The sequence below is a fragment of the Arabidopsis lyrata genome (assembly GCF_000004255.2).
Source record: "Arabidopsis lyrata subsp. lyrata unplaced genomic scaffold ARALYscaffold_3, whole genome shotgun sequence".
NCBI lineage: Eukaryota > Viridiplantae > Streptophyta > Magnoliopsida > Brassicales > Brassicaceae > Arabidopsis > Arabidopsis lyrata.
In genome coordinates this window covers 6569224-6595933 of record NW_003302553.1, presented here as the reverse complement: position 1 = coordinate 6595933, position 26710 = coordinate 6569224, and the positions used below count along the sequence as shown (strand labels likewise).

Genomic DNA, 26710 nt, shown 5'->3' with positions numbered 1-26710 from the left:
AGTCAGCTCTTTTAGTGCCCACCAATGTCATTAAAATTTGTGGTGAATAGTCAACCCAAATTAGAAAAATTGGTTTATAAATTAATTGACACAAAACAAGACAATAGATGCTTTCAGCACTACAATGTTAGTTTGCTAATTTGTGGATTAAAAAGTATATAGCGTTTGTTCGTTCGTATGATGAAGGGCTATTAAAACCCATTATAAGTTTTTTTATTTGGTAATAAAAGGTTATCCCATTACAAGTTATATGCACCTTTTAATATGACTTGCATAAATCCCATCGATTAGATTTAGAGAATATGTAAACTTGAATTTATAACTTTTCTTTCCTGCCGAGCAAAAAAATTGAAAGAAGAAGAAGTCATATTTTAATAGCATGTTTGCAGATAAAAAATGTCTTACTTATTATATATTTTTCTCGTATTAATGAAAATATGATTCATTGTAAGCGATGGAAACGTATAGCTCGAAGGAAACGTAAGCGATGGCGAAACGTAAACGATGTAAGCGATGGCGAAAGCTAATGCTTCTTTGGATTCAATAGATTTGCCCAAATCTTTTCCAAATTTATTGTAACCTTGTTTTATTTTTTGCCAAGGCTACTCTATCTAGGTAGTGCGTTCTTGTAATACCTCATCTTCATTTTCTAATGATATTAACATATTTATCAAAAAAAAAAAAAAAATGATTCATTAAAGATGTTTATTATTTTTTTCGAGCACATCGACAACAAGGACCATTCGTGCCATTCTTTATCTTTGATTAAGGTTATATGCGATCACTCAAAAATGTCTCTGCACAATTAATTTAAAAACTATTTAGAGACGAGAAAAAATACCAACATGATTATTTTATTCTGATATAGAAGTTGAATTGATAAATATAATACTCGCAAAGAAGGGTATTTTTCTCCTGCAAGATACGAGATGCTAGGCCTGGGCAATCGGAATAAACCGAATTAACCGAACCGAACAAACCGATTTTTTCGGTTTTCGGTACTGGTAAGGAAGGAAAGGCTAAACCGATCGGCAGAATTATAATTAGACTTCGGTTCTCGGTTCGGTTCGGTTCGGCAGACAGTAACCGATCGGTTTTATCGGTTAATAGACACCCATATAAAAAACAAAAACCCTAGATCTATTTTCTATAGCTTCTTCCTGTCCATCTCCTTTCTTCTTTTCTCCTTCGATCTCTTCTCATTCCTTCGTTAACTTTATAGCTTCTTCTTCTTCTTCTCCATCTCTTTTCTTCTCTTCTTCTTCCTCAGCCTCGACATCAATCTATGGCAAGTGTTATTCAAGAGAGATTTGAAACGTTGTTGGCCTTATCATCCTAACCCATGGCTATTTTGAATCATTCTCTCCGACATCGAGTCTGTGGTTCAGATTCGAAATGTTTTGGCCGTTTATCGCTGGTGTCGCCGTTACGCTCCTCCTCGTCACCAAACACACGGCATGTAAAACTTCAAATCTAATCGATTTTCAATTTTGTTTTTCTTTTCCTATTTTCTCAATTTTAGATATTGGATTCTTACTGCATGTGATTTTGACGATGGTATGATAGCTTTCGTTGAGGGTTCGGAGAGATCGCATTGTTTGATGACACCGCCATCTCGTCGCCGTCATTGTGACAGCGGAGGAAGAGAGTAGCGGCGAGTCTATCAACCCTAATTTTTTTTTTGAACTTGGGTTTTAGTTTTATTTGGGCTTAACTCTGTAATTAGTCATGGCCCATTATTTTACTCGTTTGTAACCGTAAAATTTTGCTTATTAAAAGCCCATTATCTTTATTTTGGTCTAATTCGGTTCGAATTAACCGAATTGGAAAAAATTTCGGTTTATTTCGGAATTGATTTTTTGGCCTATAACCGAACCGAACAAACCGAGTACCGACCGAACCGAACCGAATTTTTATTCGGTTCAATTCGGCAGAAATTTTAAAAACCAAAAAACCCAAAAAACCGAATAAACCGAACCGAACAAACCGATAAAACCGATTGCCCAGGCCTACGAGATGCCTTCGTCACTTCGTCTGTAATTCTGTATACAAAAATAGATTGCACAGGTTTATCTTTGTGTGTGAGATATATTCATAGGTATACATTTCATTATCACTTTCTAATTTTAACCTTGATAAGTTAATTTAATCAACTCACTAATAAAATATATATTGTCCATTTATCTGTAAATTATTCAACAAAACAAAAAGAGTACTAGCAACTAGCAAGCGAGTTAAAGGAGTGCAGGATGAAATGTCGCGTAGCTGTATGGATAAGACATTGAAATATGTTAATATATAGTTTATGGTAAAGTATTTTCATAAATTAATCATATTGCATTGATCTTTTTTTTCAAGCAATTTACAACAAAAACATAAGTATGAACACCGACAATGAAAAAATTAAGATAAAAAAGAATATTAAACACGTGTATAATAGTCAGCTAACAATTTAGTGCTAATTTACATAAGCGGAGAGGAGGCGGTGTAAAGTCGTGAGTCGTGACATTAGTATTAAACCGATAATCTTGATTAGTCCCCCTCATACTTTATCTAAATTCACACAATCACACTTGATACATCGATTTATATTTCAAAATACGTATGTATGTATGTTGACGTGGGAAAATCATATATATGTATGTTTATATATATGCATCATGCATGCTTCTTTGAAAACGACAGATATTTGCCAAAGAAAAATGTTTGGAAACTAAGGGATTTGTAATGAGGGCAACTGGACAAGCTGTATCGAACATTAGAGAATTAACTGTATATTTGGTGATTTGTCTTAAGTAGAAACAGAATATTGAACTCGGACGTTCTTTATCTTTAGAGAGTTATCTTTGTTTTATTTTAATTAGACTCCTTTTGAGAATTGTTTCGAATATATTCCTCGGGTAATTTCCGACAACGCTATACTACTTTGTTTATCTTTATTATCATCTATTATATAGTAGCTTGTTAGGTTTTGCTTTGGTTTCACACGATGGTATGGTTCGCAAAGAGAAAGAAATACAGCATTTGAGTCTCTGCTTGGTCATTTACGTATGAACAACAAATATTGATATGAAAACCAAAGGTATTTGTAATAAATAGCTAAATAACGTAATTTTGAAATATTAACAACATGCGTGATTTCGTTTCCTATATATAAATCAAGTAATTTTTGGTCTTAAAGTTGTTAACCTTAAATTCTATATATATAATTTGTTGAGGGAAAAAAAAAAGCGAAAGACGTTAGGACAGAATCGAAAGACACCTGCGCGGAGGAGTAAAAGCGGCTCGATGTTGACATACACCGTTCTGGTTCACCGTTTTATTTTTCTTTTTGTAAACAATAAATTAAGGAAAGTAAAATTAGGTGCATTGTATGAGTAATTTAGTGTTTAACCAATTAATGAACAAGGTTAGAAGAAAATGGTATTTCTATAATCTATTGAATAATATGACCGTTCACAAGGAATCAAGGACACGATCAAAACGTCCCTATATGAAAAAGACATCGAACCATAAAATAAAATTAAAAGGTGAGTCATATAATAAGCAAAAGGCAAGAATGATTCTGATTCTAATTCAAGAGTGTTACAAAAATAAAAACAACGGTCATAAGAGTTTTGGCACTTTGGAAACTCTGATACCGAGTCTTGTTCTAAAAGGATCAAAAACAGTTTCAACTGTGTTTCACCAAAACGGCAGATAATCTTTTTTATTCCAGTCATAAATTTTTTAAAATATATGAAAATGTGCAAATAAAAAAGAAAAATTTGCGGCAAGAGAGAGGCCGGAATCAGTGGTGGTGCTCATCGTCTTCATCACCGTGACCATCTGGAGGCCCACCAGGACCAACCACTTCCAGCTGCAAACATACATTATTTAACCAATTCAATATTCTGCAATCGAAAGCTCTACGAGTTCTTGGTCTTATTCTTTTACTGATTCCACTGGCCTATGACTATGAAATGGGGTAGATCGATTTATTTACCATCCTAGAGCCGAGTTTCACTTACCTCAAAGTACTGAGTGCAAACCGGGCATTCAAAAGACTTTCCTTTCTCCAGCCAGAACCAGACAACATCGTGCTCGTCCTCTGCAGTTTTTAGGAGAAAGTTAGATTGGATAATTCACTAGTCAATAATGTGCCTTGATATATTCAATGACAACAACGATTGCCGATAAGTCGTCCATTAATATGCCACTAAAGTTCGAAGGAGGGATGAACTTACCGCCTTCACCACCAGGGCATCCCACAATTCGCTTGTCATAGTAAGACTTCACAATAGCAGGAGCTTCCTAAGGTAATACAAAATGATATCAAAGTTTGTGTATCAAGAAATTGACAAAATAAGTATCTAATGGTAGCCAAAAGAAAATGAATATTGCTCAATCAAGAGATAAAATGACACAATAAAATTAAGATATAATAATCAAATGTCTTATGTCACATAGCATACAAAAGTCGTCAGCCACCAGTCATATACTTCTACATATTTTCAGTAATTTGAAGAAAAGTTTCTTAAGAATGTTAAGAACTGAATCTTCAAGATCTACAGAAACTTGCTCATGTTGTATGCGACATCCACAAATTTTCGTCAGTATTGTGCACATAAGCATCATAGGCAGTGAGCCACCGAAAATTAACAAACACAGCTTAGATATTTTTTGATATCACCAAACCTCATATATAATTCAAAGTTTCAAACCCAAGCTAGTGCTTCATTCGAGGAACTAATATTAATTGCATTATTCACAAAAAAATCTTGAAATATGACCAGAGTAATATCAAGATAATTTAGCCTGACAATCAGACAAGATTCCAAAAAGACACAACAAAGTGATTGCTGCATGCAATAGTAGTACTGGCTAAAGCAATATTATGAACCATAACAAAGAATGCAAGTTGATCCATATAAGTCAGTAAACCAGCTAGACTCGTATTAATTTTGATGAAGCAATAAGTTTCACGATACACACTTCTTCAGGTTAATTGAGATAATTGAAACAGCTACATTCGCTTACTTATATCATAAACCATTCATAATACTTGCGTTAACTGAAGTGTCTCCTTGGTTTGTTTCACTTATACCCCGAGTTTTAGTGATGAACATAAAATCTATAACATGCCTAGAAACATTGAAAATGTGAAAACTTTGGAGTAAAAATAAGGTTAAGGTATTCAAAGTGGAGTAACGACATATCTATCTCTGGTTATAGAAACAAAACTAACCTTTGTTCCAAAAGGACCTTCAGGGAAGTCAATATCATCCAGCCTCCTTCCCTACCCCAAGAAAACAATGACAAAATCAAAATCAAATTTTCCTCAATTGAAGTGTATTATTATCCAGCAGAAATATACACTCCATTGCTATACCAGAAAATCATCGACAAGTGAAAGTCATGATCACAAATGGAGTTGCAGTAAAACACATTTGTAATCATACTCAGATCTTAAAATTGCAATACATAAAGAAAACAACAATCACCTCAAGTTCAGCCTCAAGCTCCTCCTTCTCGTGTCCAGTTGCAATTGGCATTACATCCTCCACCTTCTTCTTCGCAGGAGTCTCCACTGCAAAGTACAATCCGCAATAAACAATCATTCACCTTCCAATGGAGAAGATGAAAACAAAACTGCAGCAAAACCAATCTAAGAGACCGATACAGATTTAAGTCTATCATCTAATATGCGATGAAGAAAACATAGTGAATCGAATCTAATTCCCAAGCCGAGATCTGGAAATGCTTTGAACTATAGCAATGATGAATCACCTGATTCGGAGCTGAAATGGCGAGGGATAACGAAAGAAGAGGCGGAAATGGCTGATCGATTGGCGGCGAGGTAGAAACCGACGGGTCTAACGGTGGCGGCTAACGATCGACGAGGAGAAGCAGCGACGACGACATCGGCGGCTAGGGTTTTGAGTTGAGAGGAGACGATTCTTCTCCACATGGTGATGATGATGATGACTCAAAAAGGGATTTCAAATGAAGATAGTTTGTGTTGTGATTCTCAGGTCACACCTTGAAGGATTAGCGAAACCCCCAAATGTTTTATTCTTTCTTCAGTGATGGCTTCTTCTTTGGGAGAAAATAGAGAGATTCTTAATTTAGAATTGGTCACTTTTTTTTTTTTTACTTGGAATCTGGAGATTAACTGGTACGTGTGAACTACATAGTACGCACGTGTCAGTCGATCCTATATTGTTGTGTGCCATTTGGAGTGGAAATAATGATACATGTTTTTACTAAAGAAATGTGATGTTGTGTGTGCAGTGAGGAAGGAAGTTGTGGCTACTGAGAAAGCACCAGCTGCTTAGGGACCATACTCTCAGGCCATTAAAGCCAATAATCTTGTTTTCCTTTCAGGTGTTCTTGGACTTATACCTGAGGTCCGTATATAAGATATGAAAATGTAAAATCACCATTTATTAATCATTATGAATATTTTGAAAAAGGTTTAGGTGATATATGTGTTCAGAATATTTTTAATCTTCACTCCACTCTATGATCTTGTTCAGAGCCCATCCAAATCCGGTAAGTCCCCAAAATGGACTGATATATAGTCTAGTTATAACATTTATTGTTGCTGACCTGCATTAGATAATCCATGACACATATTCATCTTTTTGTCAAACAGGATTCACGGAAGCAACCGAAGGATGTTGTGGAAGAGGAACAGTCGAGACAACTTCACTCTCTTGTGCAACCCAAACTCGTTAGGGACTTGCTCCAATGCTACTCATTTCAAATCGCTGTTTCTATCAAACATTGAGTCATACATTTGTTTCTCTTTGAATTATGTGTCAAACCGCCACTATTTTACTAAAAATGTATTGAAACTTACTACTAGAAAACCAAAAGTTGAGTACACTTAGTACCAGAAACTATATTCAACAACCTCCCTGTGTGATCTAAAGATCTAACATATACCATTTCTATAAGCGAAAACTATTAAAGAGTTAAAATGAACAGAGTTCAATTCTAAGCAGTGAGAAAGCTCAAGCCACAGCAGCAGGGCCAATGTTTAAGCAGCTTCAATGATTGCAATTTCTTTTCCTGATGATTTCTCTGCTTTCACTTTTGGTGACAACGACGACATTCCTATCAAAGTCGATCTTGATTCTTTCTTAAGGACCTCACCAGATGTTGTTGCTTTTGAGCATGTTGCAGCCTCTGAAGTTCGGTTATTTTTCACCCTTAATGACCAGTTTCTGTTTACACCACTCTTGGCAACGGGATAAGCCTGCAGAAAAAGATTAACCAGAAAAATATCAACTTAGGGATTAAAACCTTTACCTGAGATAACATAAACAACTAATTCAACATAAAAACGATGGAGATAATGAAAGATTCAGCAGTCTTTTATTGTTAATGAAGGCATACCGGGTGTTTATAGACCAGGTGCAATGATCTGTTCTCCTTGAGAGGAGCTTTCCCTGCTGCAACCTGAGTTATAATAGGAAGTGTGAGTGATACTTAATGCAAAAGACAGGTTTTGGAATTGTTTGAAGATGCAGAGAAATGCTTACATAGGTGGTGATGTTTTGGTGGCCAGACATTTGTGGTAACTGAGTGCCCATAAAGTAATACGATGTCCCGACATGGAATGGCTGCAAGTAACCATATGAGCTGGGCACATATGAGAGGACTGGCTGAGTTGGTGAAGGGACAAGTGGAGCTTGCGTGTAATGGCGTGGTTGTCCATGAAAGTATTGGTGCAGCCTCTTGAGTGTATCCTCTTTGCGCTCGGTAACTCGAACAACTAATGGCTTTCCATCAACTGAAAATAAGTGGAAATAGTAAGAGTAGTCCAGATTTAATCAGTATATATCAGATTGGTCTGGCACACAGATAAGGTAAGCTACTTTAGTTATATAGTATATATACCATTGAGATATCTTTTAGCCTGTTTGGATTCTTCACGGTTCGAGAAGCACACAAAGCCGAAGCCTTTACTTCTGCCATTCTCATGACGCATCACTTTAGCTGAGACTATTTGCCCATACCTTCCAAATATTTCTCGCAGTCTTGTATCATTCATTGATTCACTCAGGTTCTTCACGTACATATTGGACCACCCCATGTTAGGCTTGGCAATAGAGTTGTCCCTGAAATGTTGTTTCAGCATCTCCATCCTTTCATCTTTCCTGAGTGCCTTACCAACAAACAAAGTCTTCGATCCTGCAGATTGTAAAAGGAATGTTCTAAAATCAGAAACTTTGGTCTAATGACAAGGTACGAAGTATTATACTAGGTTCAGACAAAGAAGTTATATTACCAAGTTGTCGTCCGCAGAGAAATTCCACAGCTTTCTTAGCATTTTCTAGATGGCAGAAGTTGACAAATCCTAAACCTCTAGATCTTCCCATACCATCCCTCATAACCACAACACTAGAGACTATTCCATATTGAGAGAACAATCTATGTAGAATATCCTCTGTAACATTTTCGATCAGATTCTCCACATAAACGTTTGTGAATTCTTGATTCCATGACATAGCTGCTCTTTCATCCTTGTTGATGAACTTGGCTACAAACCTGAAGAAATAAACCCACCAAGTAAATAAACAACCAATTCATCATTAACCTTCAATTAATACTTACAGTTTCTTGCCATCAACCATAGAGCCATGGAGAGCAGACCGAGCAGATACACCAGCAGAGTCATACGGTTTGTATGTGGGGTCGTTCTTCTTCTTCTTGGGGTCGTTCTTCTTCTTCTTCTTCTTCTTCTTCATTGTTCAAGAAGAGATAGTGCACCAACGCAAGTATCAGATGGGGGTCGATCCTATAATGGTGCGTCCTTAGAAATCTGCCTGCGTCGAAAGTGCAACAAGCTTCAGTGTATCCGATGTCCCTTGGACCACCAGGTTACGAAGACAATAAACATGTACAAAATAATTTTAACTACAAATTATTTTGTCATCTTATATTATACGATAAAAATTATTAAACAGATTATTATATTCAAAGTCGGACATAACCGTTTGGCCATTTAATCATTGAAATTGAGATAAGATAGACACATTAATGACTTAGTAGAAAATTCTTATGACACGTTGCACTTGTTTCGATGGGTAAAACGACCTCGCTAAAGCTGTTCTATCAACATGATATCATATATATACTTTTACACTAAATAATGTTCATAAAACTCGGTATGTTCGCATTTTATATGCAGCCCCGACTTAGAGGGGTGGGACGGAGGTGCGACGGTCTGGGGCTTTTTTTTAAAAAAAAAAATTTACATGAAAAAAGGTCCAAATATTTTTAAAAAATATTATTAATATAAAAATTATATTTCAAGAAGCTTAATTCTTTATAAGAAAATGTATAAAAAGGCCCAAAATTTTTAAAATAACAATTTTCAATATAAAAAAAATCCGCAAATTTTTTAAAAATTAAGTAAATTTTCTCTTTATATATAATAATAGGCCAACTGGTAAAGACCCTAGGCAAAGCTTAGAGGTCGCTGGTTCGAGTGACGCTTGGGACGAAACTAATATTACATGTTGTGGTTTCGGGCCTAAGGGGATTACGGGCTTTGGCCCAGAACCTCCTGGTATTCAAAAAAATAATAATAATAATAATAATAATAGGCCAAAAAAATTTTTTTGCCCTAAGGCTCCCAAATATATTGGGCCGGAGCTGGTTATATGGAATGATGTTATGTTCATATCAAAATTTTATCATAAATAATCTCTACACTTAGGTCAAAAATTGATAACTTATAACGTTAAAACTTTTTATAAAAATGTCTTCATGGAATAGGAAGAAAAGAAACTTTTTTAGAGATAAAGGATCACGAGATGGTCGTCAATAACGTTTATTCATCCCGTAAATTTCTTAAGTGATATTTGTTACCACGTGATATATATCAAACTAATTATTTGTCAAGAAAACATTATCGTCGATAATATATATGTTGTATATCGCTTCGTAAAATAAGTTAGTGTTTATATAAATTTATCTTTTAAAATTAGAATTTTTATATTTATGCTCAAATACTTATTTTAAAAATTTTAATGATTATATTTTATGCTCGAAAAATTATATTAATAAAAAAAAAATTAAAATTCCGCGCAACGCGCGGATACAAAATCTAGTTAATTTATAATTTAATACGAATAGAGAAAACAAGCTAGGCTATACGCTATGGTTTTAGTGGCCAATAACCATATCGAAAGGTATGACAAAGAATTAAAACAAAAACAGTCTTTCAAAATTGTAAACTAAACTAGATTTTAACCCGCGGTACACCGCGGGCCTATATTTTCTTAAAAAAATCAAAATGTAATTTGTTTGATAGATTATTTTGATTGTTAATTTTAGGATTTCACCCGTGGTATACGATCTTTTATAAATATCAACCCAAACCCGTCCCATCATATTACCCGTCCCGTGAAATTAAACATTATTTAGTTATTTTTCTTTTTAATAATACTTTTATTTAAAAGCTATATAATTCAAGTCAATTTAAAAATTTCTTTTAAATGGTTCCCATAAGATATATATACATATATATTAAATTTGTATAGAGTTGAAATAATATTAATATTACAAATTTTTTATATAATTTAAATATTATAAATATTTTTAAAAATATGTAATATATATTTTTTGTTATTGAATAAGAGGATATTATGTGTAAGAAATGTAGAAAATAAGAGTTTAATATTTTTATTATGGAGTCGCAAAAAAAATCTTTTATTTCTATACATGTTATTCATTTATTAATAATAAAAGAAAACAAATCCTTTAAATTAGATATTAACTAAAATAAACGCACCATAATTACTTATTAAGTAACAACCAATAAATTTCACCAAAAAATAGGTAACAACCAATAAATTCTAAACGCAATAATTAAAGAATGAGATATTAAAAAAAAAATATCAAATAAGATATAAGAATTTTAAAATAATTGAACATCTAAATAATTTAATTGTTAGTGTCGATTTTAATGCCTTCATTAATGTGGATTTTTTTTTTTTACAGAGAAATATTTCCTAAAGATTATCACATTAATGACTCAGAAAATTAAGGAAGATATGAATTTATGATTCTCGAAATCGTATTGGTAATATCTTTAAGTAATATTTTTCAAATTTAAATAATTAATGCCAATGGCATTCATCCGTAAATAAGGTCCAACTCCAGGATTTATTTGCTAAAAGTCATTCAAAAATGTATATATAGATTGATAACTTTTGCTTCGCCCGGATGTTATATTTCGTTAATCAATTCAAGATTTTGTTATATATATAATTAATTTAGAATGAAGATTTTATTGTAGTCATCAGTATTTTGTTTTGGATTGTTAGTTTAGTGGTTTAGTTGAATGTTGTATTTAAGTTTTGGATAGTAAATATATATTACTATTTATATGTGTTAAGTCCTAAGGAATTATTTTTAATTAAATTCCACATTGTGGGGGAAATACACAAATTAATGTGTTTGCATAAAGTTTTAATTAATAAATCATTTTGATGTGTTAGTGAACATTACAATATATATATCATACATGTAGTATATTTATTGAAAATTTTTGTTTGGTGTTTTTTTAAAACTTTGGTGCACCCATTTATTATTTGTTTGATTTGTTATAATTTTTTTTTTCATCATTCGTTATAAATTTAGAATACAAAGTTTAGTTATAAAAATAGTATTTGCAACCTTTTTATGTGTGTTTTAAAAAAACTAAAACTAGTTCTGATGCACAAAAAATGATTTGAACAATTGCAGAAGTTAGGTGTGTAATAGTGAAAATAGAAATGTTAAATTTTGAAAGAAAATAATAATTTAAAATTTTGCAATATTATTATTTATAAATTAATAATTGGTAATTCAGAAAACCTCTCTACCAATATTTGGTAATTTTATAATTTTTTAAAATTTATTTGATCAAACTAAAATATTTTATTATAAAATAATAATACAATTAATTGTTTAGGATTCATAATAATAAAATATTTTAGTTTGATCAAATAAAATATTAGATTATAGCAACCAAAACTAATTAATAAATCCTAGTTGCGACACGACATCTTGTTAAAACCAAAATATCTACAAGTACAAATATCGTTTGAAATGGCAATTTAGCTAGTTAGCAAGTTAGTCGAAGTTGACGGAACAATTAACTCGTCATGATCAATGGATCCTTTACTAGCTTATTTTATTCATGAACCAAAATGTCACAAGAAGTTGATCATTTTTGGTTTGGCAAACTACTATTTATACGACCTGTACCTAGAGCCTAGCTAGAGGAACCATAAGTTTCATCTCGACTCCTTCCGATATGCTAATTCCATGGTCGTGATAATTGATCACACTGCCAAAGCTTCTAGCATCCGAAAGAATTTGCCTCAACTTGTTACCGACTTGCAAATATATATTTGTCTTGAACATTTTGCACACAATTAATAGCTTCTCCCATCATAATCTTAAACTCATATGCTCAACAAAATTATAGATGAATTATCCTCACTGAGAAAAAACTTATCGATCTCTCCAAATATGAAATTTTCCGTTAGTACGACACTAACCTGAAAAGTTGGCATCCTCTTACGGTTTAGCTTTCTGATTGAACATTTGGTTTCTCTTCTTATATATGTGTATTGTTGAAAGAAGAGTTTTAGCCGCTTAACTCTTACTATTTCACTACTTCCTTAAACATTATCTTACAACAACATAACACTTATATCGTGTTTGTACTTAACCTAATTAGAATTTTTACTTAATAACCGAAACCCATACATATATATTGCGCCTTAGTTCACTTCTAACCCAATGACCTTTTTCTCCTTTTGTTTGTTCCTTGACTCTTATCTTCTTCATTCTGAGACTTCTTCTTCTTCACAGACTCTCCTTCGGCACCATCACCTTCTTTTCTCTATCTTCTGGTTTATTCCTTTATGTGACTTGATCAATCGGAAGATCAACTTCCAACACGTAGGTGGGCATGTTTCACTTTGGGTCTTTGGGGCTTTAATTTGTAACGTTTTCTCTTCTGTTGCTAATGTGGTACAAATCTGCCCAAACAGGGAACGTTGAATTCTAAATAAGGAAGAAAATTACTCTAGTTATTTTAGTTATTAGAAAGCAATAAAATACATAATCTTTTGTTAGTTTTTTTCTTCTGCCCTATGGCTGATGAGAACATGCAATAACACCATGAGTGTCTGAAAAACTTATATAATGCGTTCAGCATTCGTAATTCTAACAACTCCTCTTCCATGAAAATAGTCACATCATATGCACGCATGTAACGTTCATTTTACTTACCTATCACTAAGAATTCATTTGGTTTGATAAAAGAAGACTGAAATATTGTTTACGAGTTCGAAATCTGTTGAAAGAGATATAACAAATATCACCGACGATTATTTCCTGATTGAAGAATTAAATATTCTATGATACTTGAGCTCTATACACACGTCAATTTGGACATTGTCAAAGCAACAAGTCACACAAACAAATTAAAATCCAAAAAAAATCCTAATCAAAAATAAATTTTTTTTTTTTTAAAAAGCGAAAAGTGCAGATGGAGACATTTGCACTGACAATTGGCAACGCTGCTCCACGCCTTCAATCTTATCCATCTCCTTAAAAAAAAAACAATCCAATGCTCTCTCATCTCCACCTTAGTTATCATGGAACACAACGCATTTACCGTTGCACACTCTTTCCAAAAATACCCTTTATCCAGTCAAACGAACATTCCACACTATAAAAACAATGCCGCATAGCAGCTGATTCCACCTAAATATCTATATCCATTTTTTCTTAATCCAAAATTTACAAATCCATAATCTTTCTCTTCTTCCCAAAAACAGCTTTGAGCTTTCTCTCAGATCATCACATTTTACCTAACAATGGCTACAATCATCTCATGCTCCGCTCTTTCCTCGATCCGAGCATCTTCCGAACCCGGGTCTACCAAATCGGATCCATCCCGTAAGAAACCCGTTTCATCGGTTTCATGGTGGGCTCCTCTTTTTGGCATGTCATCGGAACCTGATTACGTCAACAAGAACATCTCCTCCTCCGTGAATCTGGAATCAGATCTGGATAAAACTGACAAGAGGTCTCTGCGGTGTTGTCTCACGGAGGAGAAAGCTAAGCAGCTGCGGAGGAAAACCGCCGAAGCTTCCACGTTTCACGACGTTATGTACCATTCTGCGATCGCTTCGCGACTCGCGTCTGACGTTAGGGTCAAGGAGTAACTGGATCGGGTCACGGACTCACGGATCCTCCGATCTAGAAATAATCAATAATTCGTCGAACTTTTTTCCGATGATACTCAAGAACCGTTTAATTGTGCGTCGTCGTTTTATGTTTGTACGGTCTGGATCTTATGCGATGTAGCTTTCTTGTGAAACCGTTGGATCATTAATTAGTTGTAGCTTTTTATTTTTTTCATTAAAGATGTATGTAATGCTAACCGTTGGATCGGTAGATGAACTTTTAGACAAGTGTTACATATAATTTACCCATCTATAGCACTAATTTGGTTATCAGAGATTCAGAAATTTGGTTTGAGGCTTATAATCAATACTAATTGCAACAACAGAGACTATATAAACTAGGGTTAACTCCTAAGAAAGCTAATATTACTACGATGTAATGTTGATTTAATGAAATTTCTTCATTTTTTGGATATGTCGTCTGTTATCATCTTCCCCAAATTTGATTAACAATGACTAAAATGTTATAAAAATAAAATTTCGGGTGAAAATCTCAAACATATTGCAGTAATTTCTTTATTTCACTGATACTGCTGCTGCAGAGTGGATACTAATCAGCAATATATGAGTGGAAATTACCATTCAAGTACGTTACTAGGTTCCTATAAATGTTGGATAATTGAACACATCGCTAAATCGATCTTGCTTCTTAGTAATGACGTGTCATAAATATAACCGTTGATAATAACATATACGCTTCCTTTATCTTACGCCGAGTACCGCGCACATTAGTCAAACACACAGTTGAAGAGCGCATATTAACCGCACGACGTTACCATCTTCCTCTTAAGAAACCTTCTCTCGCGCTTTTGAAAGGCGCGAATTTCTCAAAAAAGCTTCTGAAGAAATCTCAAACAATTTCATGCAACGATTCTCCGTCTGTTCACCTTCAAGCTATCGTCTCAATCCCATAACATCAATGGCTACTAGATCCGGTTCACTGATTTGGTTCCGGAAAGGTCTCCGGGTTCACGACAACCCGGCTCTTGAATTCGCTTCAAAAGGTTCTGAATTTATGTTCCCGGTTTTTGTAATCGACCCGCATTATATGGAGTCCGACCCATCTGCCTTCTCTCCCGGTTCGTCTCGCGCTGGGGTTAACCGGATCCGGTTCTTGCTTGAGAGTCTCAAGGATCTCGATTCTAGCCTGAAGAAACTTGGTTCACGGTTGCTGGTTCTTAAAGGTGAACCTGGTGAAGTACTGTTTCGTTGCTTGCAAGAGGTAATAATGTAGAAAAATTCAAAATTGTGAAACTAGTTCTACTTTAGGCAATAGAGAAATCTGAAGTGTTTATATTTGTGAATGGTTTTTTTTTGGTAGTGGAAGGTGAAGAGGCTTTGCTTTGAATATGATACAGATCCGTATTATAAAGCTTTAGATGTTAAAGTTAAGGTAAAGTTCGTTTCATTAAGCCTTAAAGTTTTGATCTTGCTTACGAGTGATTGAACTATGCGTGTGTCATTGAGGTTTTAGCTAACTCAAGTGATTTTTATAATCTCTTTAGGATTATGCTTCTTCAACTGGAGTTGAGGTTTTCTCTCCTGTGAGCCATACTCTGTTCAATCCCGCAGACGTTATAGAGAAAGTAAGTGTCAATGCTAACCGAGTTAGTTTAGATATTTCATCTATGGAACTGTAAAATTTATGTACATTTGTGTGGTTTTCTTGCAAGTTAGAACGGTGGGAAGCCACCTTTGAGTTATCAGTCATTTCTGAAGATTGCTGGGGAGCCGTCATGTGCTAAATCTGAACTTGTGATGTCTTATTCTTCACTTCCTCCAGTTGGAGATGTTGGAAATCTTGGCATTTCAGAAGTACCATCTCTTGAGGAACTTGGCTACAGAGATGATGATGAACAAGTTAAGAGATGATCTGTTTTCTTTAAGTAGTTATAAATGATTTCCATCTGAGAATCTTATGCTCGTGTTAATGTCTGTAGGCTGATTGGACTCCTTTTAGAGGTGGTGAATCAGAAGCCTTGAAAAGATTGACCAAGTCAATTAGTGATAAGGTATGGTCAAGAACTTGTAAGTTTTTCTCATTTAGCAAAAAAATGTTAGCGCAATCTGCTCAATTGATATTTTTATATTGACTTCATATATTTATATCTTCTTTATCAAATTCAATAGGGCTGAATTCATTAAGGGTTTTATTTATAGTGTAGGCATGGGTGGCAAACTTTGAGAAACCAAAGGGTGATCCATCTGCTTTCTTGAAGCCTGCAACTACAGTCATGTCACCTTATTTGAAAGTGAGTTACATGACATAGTTTTGCCCACTTAATCTTCTCCCTCCATTTTCCTAACATTTCCGTCTAGTTCCTGATATTTGAGAAGTTTGGATGCCTTTCTTCGAGGTACTTTTATCAATGCCTTCAAAATATTTATAAGGATGTGAAAAAGCATACATCGCCTCCAGTTTCTCTCCTCGGGCAGGTCAGTCAATGACTTAAAAGACTATTTTTTTGTACAGCCCAACTGCAGAAAGTTGATAGCTTTTCCATTTCTCTAGTTGTTGTGGCGAGAATTTTTCTATACCACTGCATTTGGAACCCCTAACTTTGACAAAATGAAGGGAAACCGGATCTGCAAACAGGTAACAACTGTAGTATAGTTTCTTCTCTTATCATGTTACTTCATCTTTTTGATGTTCATGCCTTTTTGGACCAATCTTTTTGTTCCATACGTAAACTAGATTCCATGGAACGAGGATCATGCTATGTTGGCCGCTTGGAGGGACGGTAAGACAGGATACCCTTGGATTGATGCCATCATGGTTCAGGTTAGATTTTAGTCAAACTGAATGCCTTTAGCTTTCCTTGTAAGCATCATTTCTTAATCATTCTTTCTCTGGAATTTAAGCTTCTGAAATGGGGTTGGATGCACCATCTAGCCCGTCATTGTGTAGCCTGTTTTCTAACTCGTGGGGATCTGGTAATGCTGCGTCTAGTATTATTGGTTTCTATTTCCCTCAGCAAATTTTCCTGACATGCATAGTTTCTGGTGTTAGTTCATACACTGGGAACAAGGGCGTGATGTGTTCGAGAGACTTCTGATCGATTCAGATTGGGCAATCAACAATGGAAATTGGATGTGGTTATCGTGTTCGTCGTTCTTTTACCAGGCAATGTCTCCTTTCTTTTTCTCTTTGGCTTCGTTAGCTTTTTTTCTTTATAGTTAAATTGAAGTAAAGCAACTTTTGTGATGCTTACACTTGTGTCCCAATGTATTGTGATGGTTTCAGTACAACCGCATCTACTCTCCTATATCTTTCGGAAAGAAGTATGATCCTGATGGGAAGTACATTAGGCATTTTCTCCCGGTACTTAAAGGTATCTGAAGTTAGTTTCCACATCCTGGTAAGATTGTTTAATGTTTATTCTTTCATTAGCTAATAAGTTTTCTGATTCAGATATGCCAAAGCAGTATATATATGAGCCATGGACAGCACCATTGAGCGTTCAAACTAAAGCAAACTGCATAGTCGGGAAAGACTACCCGAAGCCAAGTTAGTAGTATCGTCTCTATTTACATATACTTAGAAAGATACAAACATTACCGTCTCTATTTAAAATTTTGTTAATTTGAGGTTGCTGATAGATAAAGTCATAAAGTTGCATAGTTCTAACTTTGTTGTTTGCAGTGGTATTGCACGATTCAGCAAGCAAGGAGTGCAAGAGGAAGATGGGTGAAGCATACGCATTGAACAAGAAGATGGATGGTAAAGTAGATGAAGAAAATTTGAGAGATTTGAGGAGAAAGCTTGAGAAAGATGAACATGAAGAGTCCAAAATCAGGAACCAACGACCAAAACTCAAATAGGTAAGGATTAAAAAAAAAAAAAAACCATTTCTGCGATTAATGAAGAGGGTATTATTACAACAACTGTAGCTGTTATAACTTAGTCATGGTTTTCATTTATTTCTATGTAAAAAATCTGTTATGCAACAATGTTATGTCATGTAAACACTTCACTCAAGGCAAATATAATTCTTTGAATTTTTGGACAGAGATGTAATTCGTAAACTAACGGTGCTAATTCGTAAAAACGTGAAAAATATCGGAATGAAATTGAAGAAGACAAAGAAATAGCTTCCAGAAATAGAAATCTCTCAGACCTCTAGAGCCCTTGCTGGTTAATTATATAGCAAAAGCTTCCTTCTTCTTCTTCTTACAGTTACTTTCTTCTTCGATTTGCCAATTTTTGTTTCTTTTGTAATTTTCCTTTATTTTTTTTTTCTTTTGAATTTTCGGGAAGCAGCATTTCCACTGGAGCTGCAATAATCTTCCTATCAAAATTATAGATCGATCCAAGTTTTAGATTCGAGAAAATTTTTCTCCAAATTTAGACTAATATAAAATCGAAATAGACAGGAATTTTTGTTTTGTCGGATTTGATCAGCTGTCGTTCTTTGGAATTTTAGCGCCAATTTTACCACTGAATCGTTTAATTAGAAGCTGCGATTTCTTCTTAGGATCGATCAAATTAGGGTTCTTCTTCTTCTTCTTCTTCAGTGTATGTTGTCGTTAAAATTAGTAAAAAGAGATGGAGAAGAAGAAAGTAGCGACTCCGCTAGTGTGCCATGGCCATTCAAGACCTGTTGTGGATTTGTTCTACAGTCCAATCACACCTGATGGTTTCTTCCTCATCAGCGCAAGCAAAGGTAAAAAATAATCTTCTAGATTTGTTATTATTGTAAGATCCAATAATTGAGGAATTTGTTCTCTTCACCATTGTTGTTGATTGGCTTTGTTTATTATATGAAACTTGTTTTGCTGGAAACTCTCTTCATGGCTTCTTCTTGATCATTAGATTCTCATCCAATGTTGAGAAATGGGGAAACTGGAGATTGGATTGGTACATTTGAAGGGCATAAAGGTGCTGTGTGGAGTTCTTGTCTCGATAACAATGCTTTACGTGCAGCTTCCGCATCTGCTGATTTTTCAGCGTAAGTGATGGAGAATATGAAAGAAAGCAACTGTTATTGTTGATTTTGGCTCGAATCGGTTGATTGATGTCCTGCCTATTCTCATTCATGATTTCATTAGTTGGTGACATCTATAATTGGCTTACATAATCTCTTTAGGAAACTTTGGGATGCTTTGACCGGGGATGTCTTGCATTCTTTTGAGCACAAGCATATTGTTCGAGCATGCGCCTTCTCTCAGGTATAGTGAAGTTCTTTCGTCGATTAAGGTAGATTGGACTATCTTGTACTGGTCTTGCTATATGTTTCCCTTCATTGTTCATTTATTCTGCTCAAAGAAACGGTATTATGTAAGAATCAGGCATGTATGTGTCTAACTTGGTTCTCTCATCAGGATACGAAATCTCTGATCACAGGAGGATTTGAGAAAATTCTTCGTGTTTTCAACTTGAATCGCTTGGATGCACCTCCTACAGAAATTGATAAATCTCCTGGTTCTATCAGAACACTAGCTTGGCTTCACGGTGATCAAACGATATTAAGTTCTTGCACCGATATTGGCGGTGTGAGGTATGAAGTAAATATCTCATCAAAAAAAAACTCTCTCTGAAAATTAGACCGATCGAGATACTCAATGAAACGTTTCTTGTCTCATCGTCTTGAACAGGTTATGGGATATGAGGAGTGGCAAAATTGTGCAAACTCTAGAAACCAAGTCTCCTGTCACCAGTGCTGAAGTGAGTCAAGATGGACGTTATATCACAACTGCCGACGGATCAACTGTTAAATTTTGGGATGCAAATCAGTAAGCTCTCATTCCTTTTTTCGTTTTTTTTTTTAATCCTTTGCATTCTCCTGAAAGTGTTTTATCTTTGTCTTGGTAACTTGCAGTTTTGGACTAGTGAAGAGTTACGACATGCCCTGCAATATCGAATCTGCGTCGCTTGAGCCTAAATCTGGCAACAAATTCGTTGCTGGTGGAGAAGATATGTGGGTTCGACTCTTTGATTTCCACACCGGAGAGGAGATTGGTGAGTGACTAAAAACTAAAACCACTTGACTAAGCTGTTCTAGATAAGTCACACAAAGTCTTTGGTTTTGATGGGTTTCTTTTTCTCTAAATTTTAGGATGCAACAAGGGACATCATGGTCCAGTTCACTGTGTGAGATTTGCACCAACAGGTGAGTCTTATGCTTCAGGATCTGAAGATGGTACCATCAGAATCTGGCAAACTGGTCCGGTGAATCCTGAAGAGAACAACGAATCAAAGCCGAAGCAGAGTGTGGATGAGGTCACTCGTAAGATTGAAGGCTTTCACATTAACAAGGAAGGGAAAACCGCAGAGAAACCATCTGATGCTTAAACCAAGAAAAGAACAACAACAAAAATGGCTGCTTCTCTTGTCTTCTTACTGTGTTTTTACTTCCAGACTGAATATACGGAAATTTAAAACAAAGTCTTTTAAGGAACACACTGTCTTTTGTCTTTCTTCTTCTGAGTCAAGCTTGTGGATGTGGCTGATCATTTACGAAGTTATGGGGTCTATTTACTGCTTAAAAACTATATAGTAGGGTCAATTTGTAATATTCAGTAATTCGACAGGGGATTTTGGGTTTTCGATGTGACCATGACAAGTGAAATGACAAATGAAAATTAGCGTAGACCATAGGGGTAAAAGAGTCAATCTAAGTCCCACAAAAATCTCCTTGAAAAGATCTCTGCGTCCTCCTAGACTCCTAGTAGTACTTGTTTTTTTATCTGCTACGGATCTCCCTCTTCTTTCCCTCTCTCTCTCCCTTCTCTCCCCTCTCTCCGAGTGTAAGACTTTTTTTTTGGCGGGAAAATGTCTGGAAAAGGAGCGAAAGGACTGATAATGGGGAAACCCAGCAGCAAAGACAAGGACAAGGACAAGAAGAAACCAACCACTCGCTCTTCTCGTGCTGGTCTTCAGGTCAGTCTCTCCTTGTGTTCTCTACTTACTTGTCTTCAGATGTGTGAGTTGTGTAAGTGACAGATCTGCGAGGTTCTTAATTTCTGAGCTTAGATAGAATCGATATGTGTGTATCTGTAACAGAAGATTTATTTAGTCCTCTGTTTTAATTTCTGCAATTTTTTTTTCTATAGATTTTGGTGATAATTACATTGTGTAGACCGTTGGGTAATGAAGTAGTATTCATATTTAAGAATATTGATGAGAAATCTTAAGGTCTTCATAGCTTTAAAAAGCTATGATGGGTTTTGGTCCTTAAAACCTGCAAAGTGGTCTTTAAAATGGTTGACTCCAAATCCTAGCTTGAGAAACAAATGTTTTATTGTCGAATCTTCTTGCTGCGTTGATGAGTTTATAGATATTGGAATTGGTGTGTGAGTTTTTTCTCTTTTGTTTGCAGTTTCCAGTGGGAAGAATCCATAGACTGTTGAAAGGTAGGTCAACTGCTCATGGACGTGTTGGAGCAACTGCAGCGGTTTACACAGCTGCTATATTGGAGTATCTGACTGCAGAAGTCTTGGAGCTGGCTGGTAATGCGAGCAAGGATCTGAAAGTGAAGCGTATCACGCCAAGGCACTTGCAGCTCGCTATTCGTGGTGACGAGGAGCTCGATACTCTCATCAAAGGAACTATTGCTGGTGGTGGAGTCATTCCTCACATTCACAAGTCTCTCATCAACAAATCTGGCAAAGAATAAAGCCTTTTTCTCTGTACTACTATCTCTCTGTATTCTCGGATCTCCTTTTGTAACAGTCGTGTGTATGTTTAAGATCCACTAGTAGAGAAACTCTTAGGGTTGTTTGTTTTTTAAGGTTACACTTCCACATGTGTGGTGTGGCTTTGTTTCTCCTTCTGATTAACTTTTTGGGGTTTGTTCATGTAAAACGGATGCAAAGAAAACCAATTTAAGAGGAGATTTGACTGATAACTAAATCTTTGCAAGATGCATAACCTTAATTTCTATGACATCAAGACCTGTCAACTAATTTTTCTATGTACCCTACCAAAAATTAGCATCAGCCTACTGCGAGTTAGTGTATAAGGTCATTGCCTAGTTGCCACCTAAAGACAAAAGGGGTTTTACATCAGCTAGATTCCTGAAACCTAAACCAAAACCGACGAGTGGTCTTCTGTGTTTGTTAAGAGAAGTTGTTTTATGCACATTGTCCCTTTCCTTTGGTTCCTTGATGATTTTTGTGCCTCATGATGTCAATCTCCTTGGCTTGTATCTACAATGGATGAAGAAAGAAGGTAAAAGACCGGGAGGGACAGCAAAACATGTGTTCATAGTCTACTCTGAAAAGAGTAGAAAGAAAAAGCAGACCTCGAATAACTTCTTCCACATCGATTCTGACTTTGCCTGTTGAGCGAACCACTCATAGGCCATAGGTTCTACAATGTGGTTGGGCTGCGTGCAGTGTGATGTTGAAACGGCCTTTCTCTTTTGGAACAGGTTTAGAAGAACAATATTGTGTGAGACAATGTTTTGTATTCGGGAATTTTGAGAGAGTTGAAACAAGAAAAATCTTTGACATGACTAATGCAACAACTTACCTTCTGAGTTGTCATCATTGATCTATCCACCATGCTAAAATGGCCAGTAAAGCTTCTACATCTTCCAATTTCGAGTGGGACCTTTTTGCTACCCAATAGAGGTCTGCAAATGGATCATATTAGAGAAAAGGAAAGAAGGGTTTGATGGAATTTACATACATGTGAGAAATAGAATATCAGAGAGTAGTAAGTAACCTCTGGCCAGGTAACATCAGGCACTTTTCAGTTAACTGCGACATGGCAGAATCAGCTGCCTTTGTGGTTCCAAAAATCACAAGAGCCCTGCCTGATTGGGTAAATGTAGTTTAATTTGTTGCATTGACAGAATTTTTTACCATTATGAGCTACCAAATAGACAAAGGTAGGTGTAAAAATACACATATACCACTATGTGGGCTAGACACAAGACTTGAAGGGATCATCTTAGCATCAACTGCTTCTTTGAAAGCTTGCCTACATAGATCCTGAACAGAACAAAAAGGAAACGGCGAGGAGTGTTATATTTTACAAGCTTTATAGAATGATTGCTAATTGTCTTTGATCAACATATGTAGATGGCATTGCATTGACAACATCAAATAAGATTCAGAGAATATTGCAGAATCACTAACACATACCTCTACCTCCAGCGATGTGTATGATGGTTCAAGGTTCTCAATTAAGAGCACCCTACCTTTTTCTATAGCCGGTTTTAGTTCGTCCTCAAAAGGCTGGAAAAAGGAATATAGCAATATTAAATGAAGAAACGAGTGGTTTTAGAATAACTTTTTTCTGAACCTGGACAAATCGTTTAACTAACTTTATCTTAACTATTTCATAGTTATTGTGAACAGTAATATTCCCTTGGTCTGATTTCGTGTGGTGAAAGCCAATAATGAAAAACATTGGCTATTGGAATGAAAAGTTTTCTAATTCTTCTTAGAAGCGTCAAAGAACTTACCAATTTCTTGTACCAGCTTTTTTTCTCCTGTAAGGCAGACAAAAGGAGAAAATAATTTGGAAATGTCATAAGTTAATACTTAATACTATCTAATCAACAGTGTGAATAATCTTTTTGCTATGCTCAAGCAAAGAAATAGTACACTACTTTTGTGGTGTAAATTGTTAACATTCTCTCAGCTAATCCACCGAAAGAAGAAGGATAGAGAAAGTACGTACGATGTTCTGACTAGGAGCTTTTTCTATAAGAGGAGGATTTTTCATGATTTTCTTCTCTCCTGATTGAGGGCCTGGATCATCTGAATCATCTGTTTCTGGTGTGTTGAGTATAAGCTTCCTCTTTTTAGAAGGCTTAGCATCGACTGATGAACCTGAAGCATATAACTCCCCAAATGCTCTGGTTTTGAGTATCGGACCTCTTGACGTGGTATCAGTATTGATAGGAGGGTTTTTCTTCACATGTACATGACCAGCACGGTCCTCCAGAAAAGAGACTTGCAAAATAAAAGTAAATGTCAATCTGGTTTGTCTATTTCACAAGTATATATGAGATAAGAGGCCAGAAAAGATAGGAAAAAGGATCAACCTTTCTTTAACGAGCTTGTTCTACTCATCAGCTTTCCATCTCTGTTATCATTTTTTCCTAACTTTGTTGATCCCAAATCTGGACGAAAATGTTTAACTGGAGAAGCCCTAGTACTGGCAGCTGCGCTTGAGTTTACACGTTTTACAGGCTGTTTATCTCTTCTCATGTTGAAGAGTTTATCCACTGCATTATTAGAGCCAGTAGAACGTAAAATTAGCTAGATCCATTCTCGAAGAGTGTTAGGGGTTGAACAATAAAGTATAGTCATTTTGTTCTAATCCAAACCTCCAATTCCAGCTATAGCATCTGCAAAGTCTTCTGATATAATTCTCAGTATTGTATCGAAGGTGCGGGAGAAGACATAGTTAGCTCTCCTCAACTCATTGCTTCCTGGTCGTGGATTTCTTCGGTCCTCAGATGTGCATACAACATTGCATTTCCCCATGATGGTCTCCTGGACCAAACAACACAGGAAACCCTTACATCTATAGTAAACATATCATCAATCTAAATTACTATTCCGATTAAGTAAGAAGGAGATGAAAAGGCAGCAAACTTACGACATCATTGATATTGGAAACCCCTTTTTCATCACCACAAGCCAGAAACAACTCATCCCATTGTGGCTCATAGTCTCCCAAGAAGCGATGGATGTCGATAGGTCGAAAAAACCAAATGACCTTGACTTTCTTCTCACCTGCTGATGTCTCGTACATGCTGACAAGCTTCCCAATTGAAGTCTCACATTGACCATGTATGTAAAAGTAAGCACAGTCAAAAAGCCAGTACTCGATGCCGTCATAGGTAAATGATTCATAGAACCGGACTTTATTATCTTTCCGACCCACCCCTCTCTTAGCACCCCACTTAAAATCAGGTTTCTCTACTCCACCGGCACTATTCGATTGCAACATAGAGAAGTTATCCTGCTGTGATATTCCCATACTGTAGAAGAAAGCAGAAGATAAACATAATAAGATGCAACCAAAGTAACACCAGAGAGTGTAAGATCATGGATAAGTTCATCATCCTTTTGAGTTTTAGACCTAAGGCGTTCTCAACTTCAAAAAGAAACTTTGCAAGCACATGATTAAAGTAATGCCTAACTAGGATAGTATAAGGTTCAGTAAAGCACTGTCAAAAATAACCCCACAAAACAACACAAGGCAACATTCTCATCTTACTAACCTATGCAGTTTCTACCATTCTCAAGCATAAACTTGCTAGGAATTGAAGTGATTACTGAATAACCAAGCCATTTTATGAAGCAAGTACTAAATACAGTTACTGTGTACAAATCTTCAACCAAAAAACCAAGCCACCTATAATTTCCGAGTCTCAAATACATGAAAATCGCTTACTGTTCATAAGCTCCACACAAAAGCAACAGATACAACAGTGATTTCGAAATACCAGAGATAATCTGTATAAAACAAGGTGGCTTTTAGCAACGTCGATCAGAAAATCCAACAAATAGACCGGAAAACACTCAACGTTTAGCGACAAAAACGCAAAACTGCACGGACGTTGCTTCCGATACAACAAAAGCAGCTCACAGTTTCTTAAAATCAAAAAGCAACAACGGTTAAAAGACCATAGAAGAGAGGAGAAGCTATACCGGAAGCTAAATCGTCGATCGGAAGAGAATCCGTACAATGCAGAACAAACGACGTGAAAAGTGAAAACGACAAGGAGAAATCGTCTCGTAGGAGGATTTTAGGTCACCGGAGCTGTTTCACAGCGACGATCGAGGGTTTTGAGAGAAGAAAACAGACCCGAAAAGGGTTTTTGAAGGATTTTGCAAAAATAAGAAAAAGTGTGACTTGAAAATGCTGACGATGGATGCTGCTTCATGGAAATCTCTGGAGTTAGCTTAATTATGAATTAATCACTGTAATTAGTAAGTTTTAAACTAACCTTGACTACTCTCTTTTTTTGACGCACGTCTTTGTTTTATCCAGATTTTAAAAAAAAAACACTGACAGTTTTCTTAAGCCATTTTTTTTAATTAATCTCCTTTTTACCTTTTTAATCTTACACGTTACATTAACTAAACCCAGTGTTCAAGAAAGCGCTAGGCGCTAAGCGGGCGGTGACCCAGTGCCTAGCGCCTAGAACGCCTAATCAGGGCCTAGACGATTTTTTAGGCGGTTTAGACGTTTATAACATAAAACATTATCAATATAATATTATATATAAAAGTTATATAAAATATCTATATAAAACTAAAAATTATGAAATTATATATAAAAATTAGATAAAATATTTATTTATATTTATATTAAACAATATATGAATATTTATAACTATATATATAAATAAAACTCTAATTGAAATTGAAAAAATATATTAAACAAGATCTATATAATTTTAGGCGGTCAAGGCGGTTATCTAGGCGTCGCATGAGAGCCTAGCGCCTAGTCGGGGCCTAGGCGACCGCCTAGACCGCTTTTTAGAACACTGACT

The 26710-nt window shown here is 35.6% G+C and overlaps 8 protein-coding genes and 1 long non-coding RNA gene across 10 annotated transcripts; 6 read left to right on the top strand and 3 right to left on the bottom strand.

Annotated features, from left to right (window-relative positions):
* The first annotated feature begins 1013 nt into the window (after positions 1-1013).
* On the top strand, positions 1014-1843 carry LOC9319022. The gene is made up of 2 exons (XR_002333531.1): positions 1014-1459; positions 1567-1843. It is a non-coding gene; the product is annotated as an uncharacterized LOC9319022 (long non-coding RNA).
* A 1697-nt stretch (positions 1844-3540) lies between these two features.
* Positions 3541-6235, bottom strand: LOC9319021 (cytochrome c oxidase subunit 5b-1, mitochondrial). The gene is made up of 6 exons (XM_021032805.1): positions 5770-6235; positions 5484-5569; positions 5228-5278; positions 4227-4293; positions 4011-4090; positions 3541-3859 (listed from the first exon to the last, which is right to left on the bottom strand). Exons 1-6 carry the CDS (start codon positions 5948-5950, stop codon positions 3791-3793), a joined length of 534 nt encoding a protein of 177 aa, XP_020888464.1. The 5' UTR covers positions 5951-6235; the 3' UTR covers positions 3541-3790.
* A 1067-nt stretch (positions 6236-7302) lies between these two features.
* LOC9321167 (polyadenylate-binding protein 6) lies at positions 7303-8576 on the bottom strand (the record flags this gene model as incomplete). The annotated part of the gene is made up of 2 exons (XM_021030976.1): positions 7303-8181; positions 8279-8576. Coding segments are annotated over 2 exons (609 nt in total), but the record flags the coding sequence as incomplete, so codon positions are not given.
* A 5135-nt stretch (positions 8577-13711) lies between these two features.
* Positions 13712-14499, top strand: LOC9321166. The gene has a single exon (XM_021033834.1). It carries the CDS (start codon positions 13875-13877, stop codon positions 14223-14225), a length of 351 nt encoding a protein of 116 aa, XP_020889493.1. The 5' UTR covers positions 13712-13874; the 3' UTR covers positions 14226-14499.
* A 357-nt stretch (positions 14500-14856) lies between these two features.
* On the top strand, positions 14857-18253 carry LOC9321165 ((6-4)DNA photolyase). Its single transcript, XM_021031987.1, has 14 exons — positions 14857-15468; positions 15568-15639; positions 15752-15832; positions 15924-16106; positions 16187-16258; positions 16412-16498; positions 16584-16682; positions 16759-16842; positions 16942-17028; positions 17109-17180; positions 17257-17370; positions 17491-17578; positions 17659-17754; positions 17890-18253. The coding sequence occupies exons 1-14, from the start codon at positions 15109-15111 to the stop codon at positions 18066-18068; spliced, it is 1674 nt and encodes a 557-aa protein (XP_020887646.1). The 5' UTR covers positions 14857-15108; the 3' UTR covers positions 18069-18253.
* A 66-nt stretch (positions 18254-18319) lies between these two features.
* On the top strand, positions 18320-20790 carry LOC9321164 (serine-threonine kinase receptor-associated protein). Its single transcript, XM_021031990.1, has 7 exons — positions 18320-18910; positions 19060-19195; positions 19334-19415; positions 19569-19744; positions 19842-19979; positions 20066-20205; positions 20303-20790. Exons 1-7 carry the CDS (start codon positions 18793-18795, stop codon positions 20536-20538), a joined length of 1026 nt encoding a protein of 341 aa, XP_020887649.1. The 5' UTR covers positions 18320-18792; the 3' UTR covers positions 20539-20790.
* Positions 20791-20975: 185 nt separating this feature from the next.
* LOC9319020 (probable histone H2A variant 3) lies at positions 20976-22079 on the top strand. The gene is made up of 2 exons (XM_002885051.2): positions 20976-21126; positions 21566-22079. The coding sequence occupies exons 1-2, from the start codon at positions 21019-21021 to the stop codon at positions 21860-21862; spliced, it is 405 nt and encodes a 134-aa protein (XP_002885097.1). The 5' UTR covers positions 20976-21018; the 3' UTR covers positions 21863-22079.
* Positions 22080-22189: 110 nt separating this feature from the next.
* LOC9321163 (protein ANTI-SILENCING 1) lies at positions 22190-26001 on the bottom strand. 2 transcript variants are annotated; one of them, XM_021031988.1, is made up of 12 exons: positions 25863-26001; positions 24805-25189; positions 24530-24698; positions 24245-24427; positions 23878-24152; positions 23660-23686; positions 23337-23429; positions 23105-23183; positions 22915-23005; positions 22720-22822; positions 22490-22606; positions 22190-22394 (listed from the first exon to the last, which is right to left on the bottom strand). In XM_021031988.1, exons 2-12 carry the CDS (start codon positions 25186-25188, stop codon positions 22320-22322), a joined length of 1596 nt encoding a protein of 531 aa, XP_020887647.1. In that variant the 5' UTR covers position 25189; positions 25863-26001; the 3' UTR covers positions 22190-22319. The 2 variants fall into 2 exon arrangements, with proteins under 2 accessions (XP_020887647.1, XP_020887648.1); XM_021031989.1 differs by lacking the exon at positions 25863-26001 and having other exon boundaries at positions 24805-25853.
* LOC110229881 lies at positions 25435-26198 on the top strand. Its single transcript, XM_021030975.1, has 2 exons — positions 25435-25479; positions 25844-26198. Exons 1-2 carry the CDS (start codon positions 25435-25437, stop codon positions 26069-26071), a joined length of 273 nt encoding a protein of 90 aa, XP_020886634.1. The 3' UTR covers positions 26072-26198.
* Positions 26199-26710: the final 512 nt, after the last annotated feature.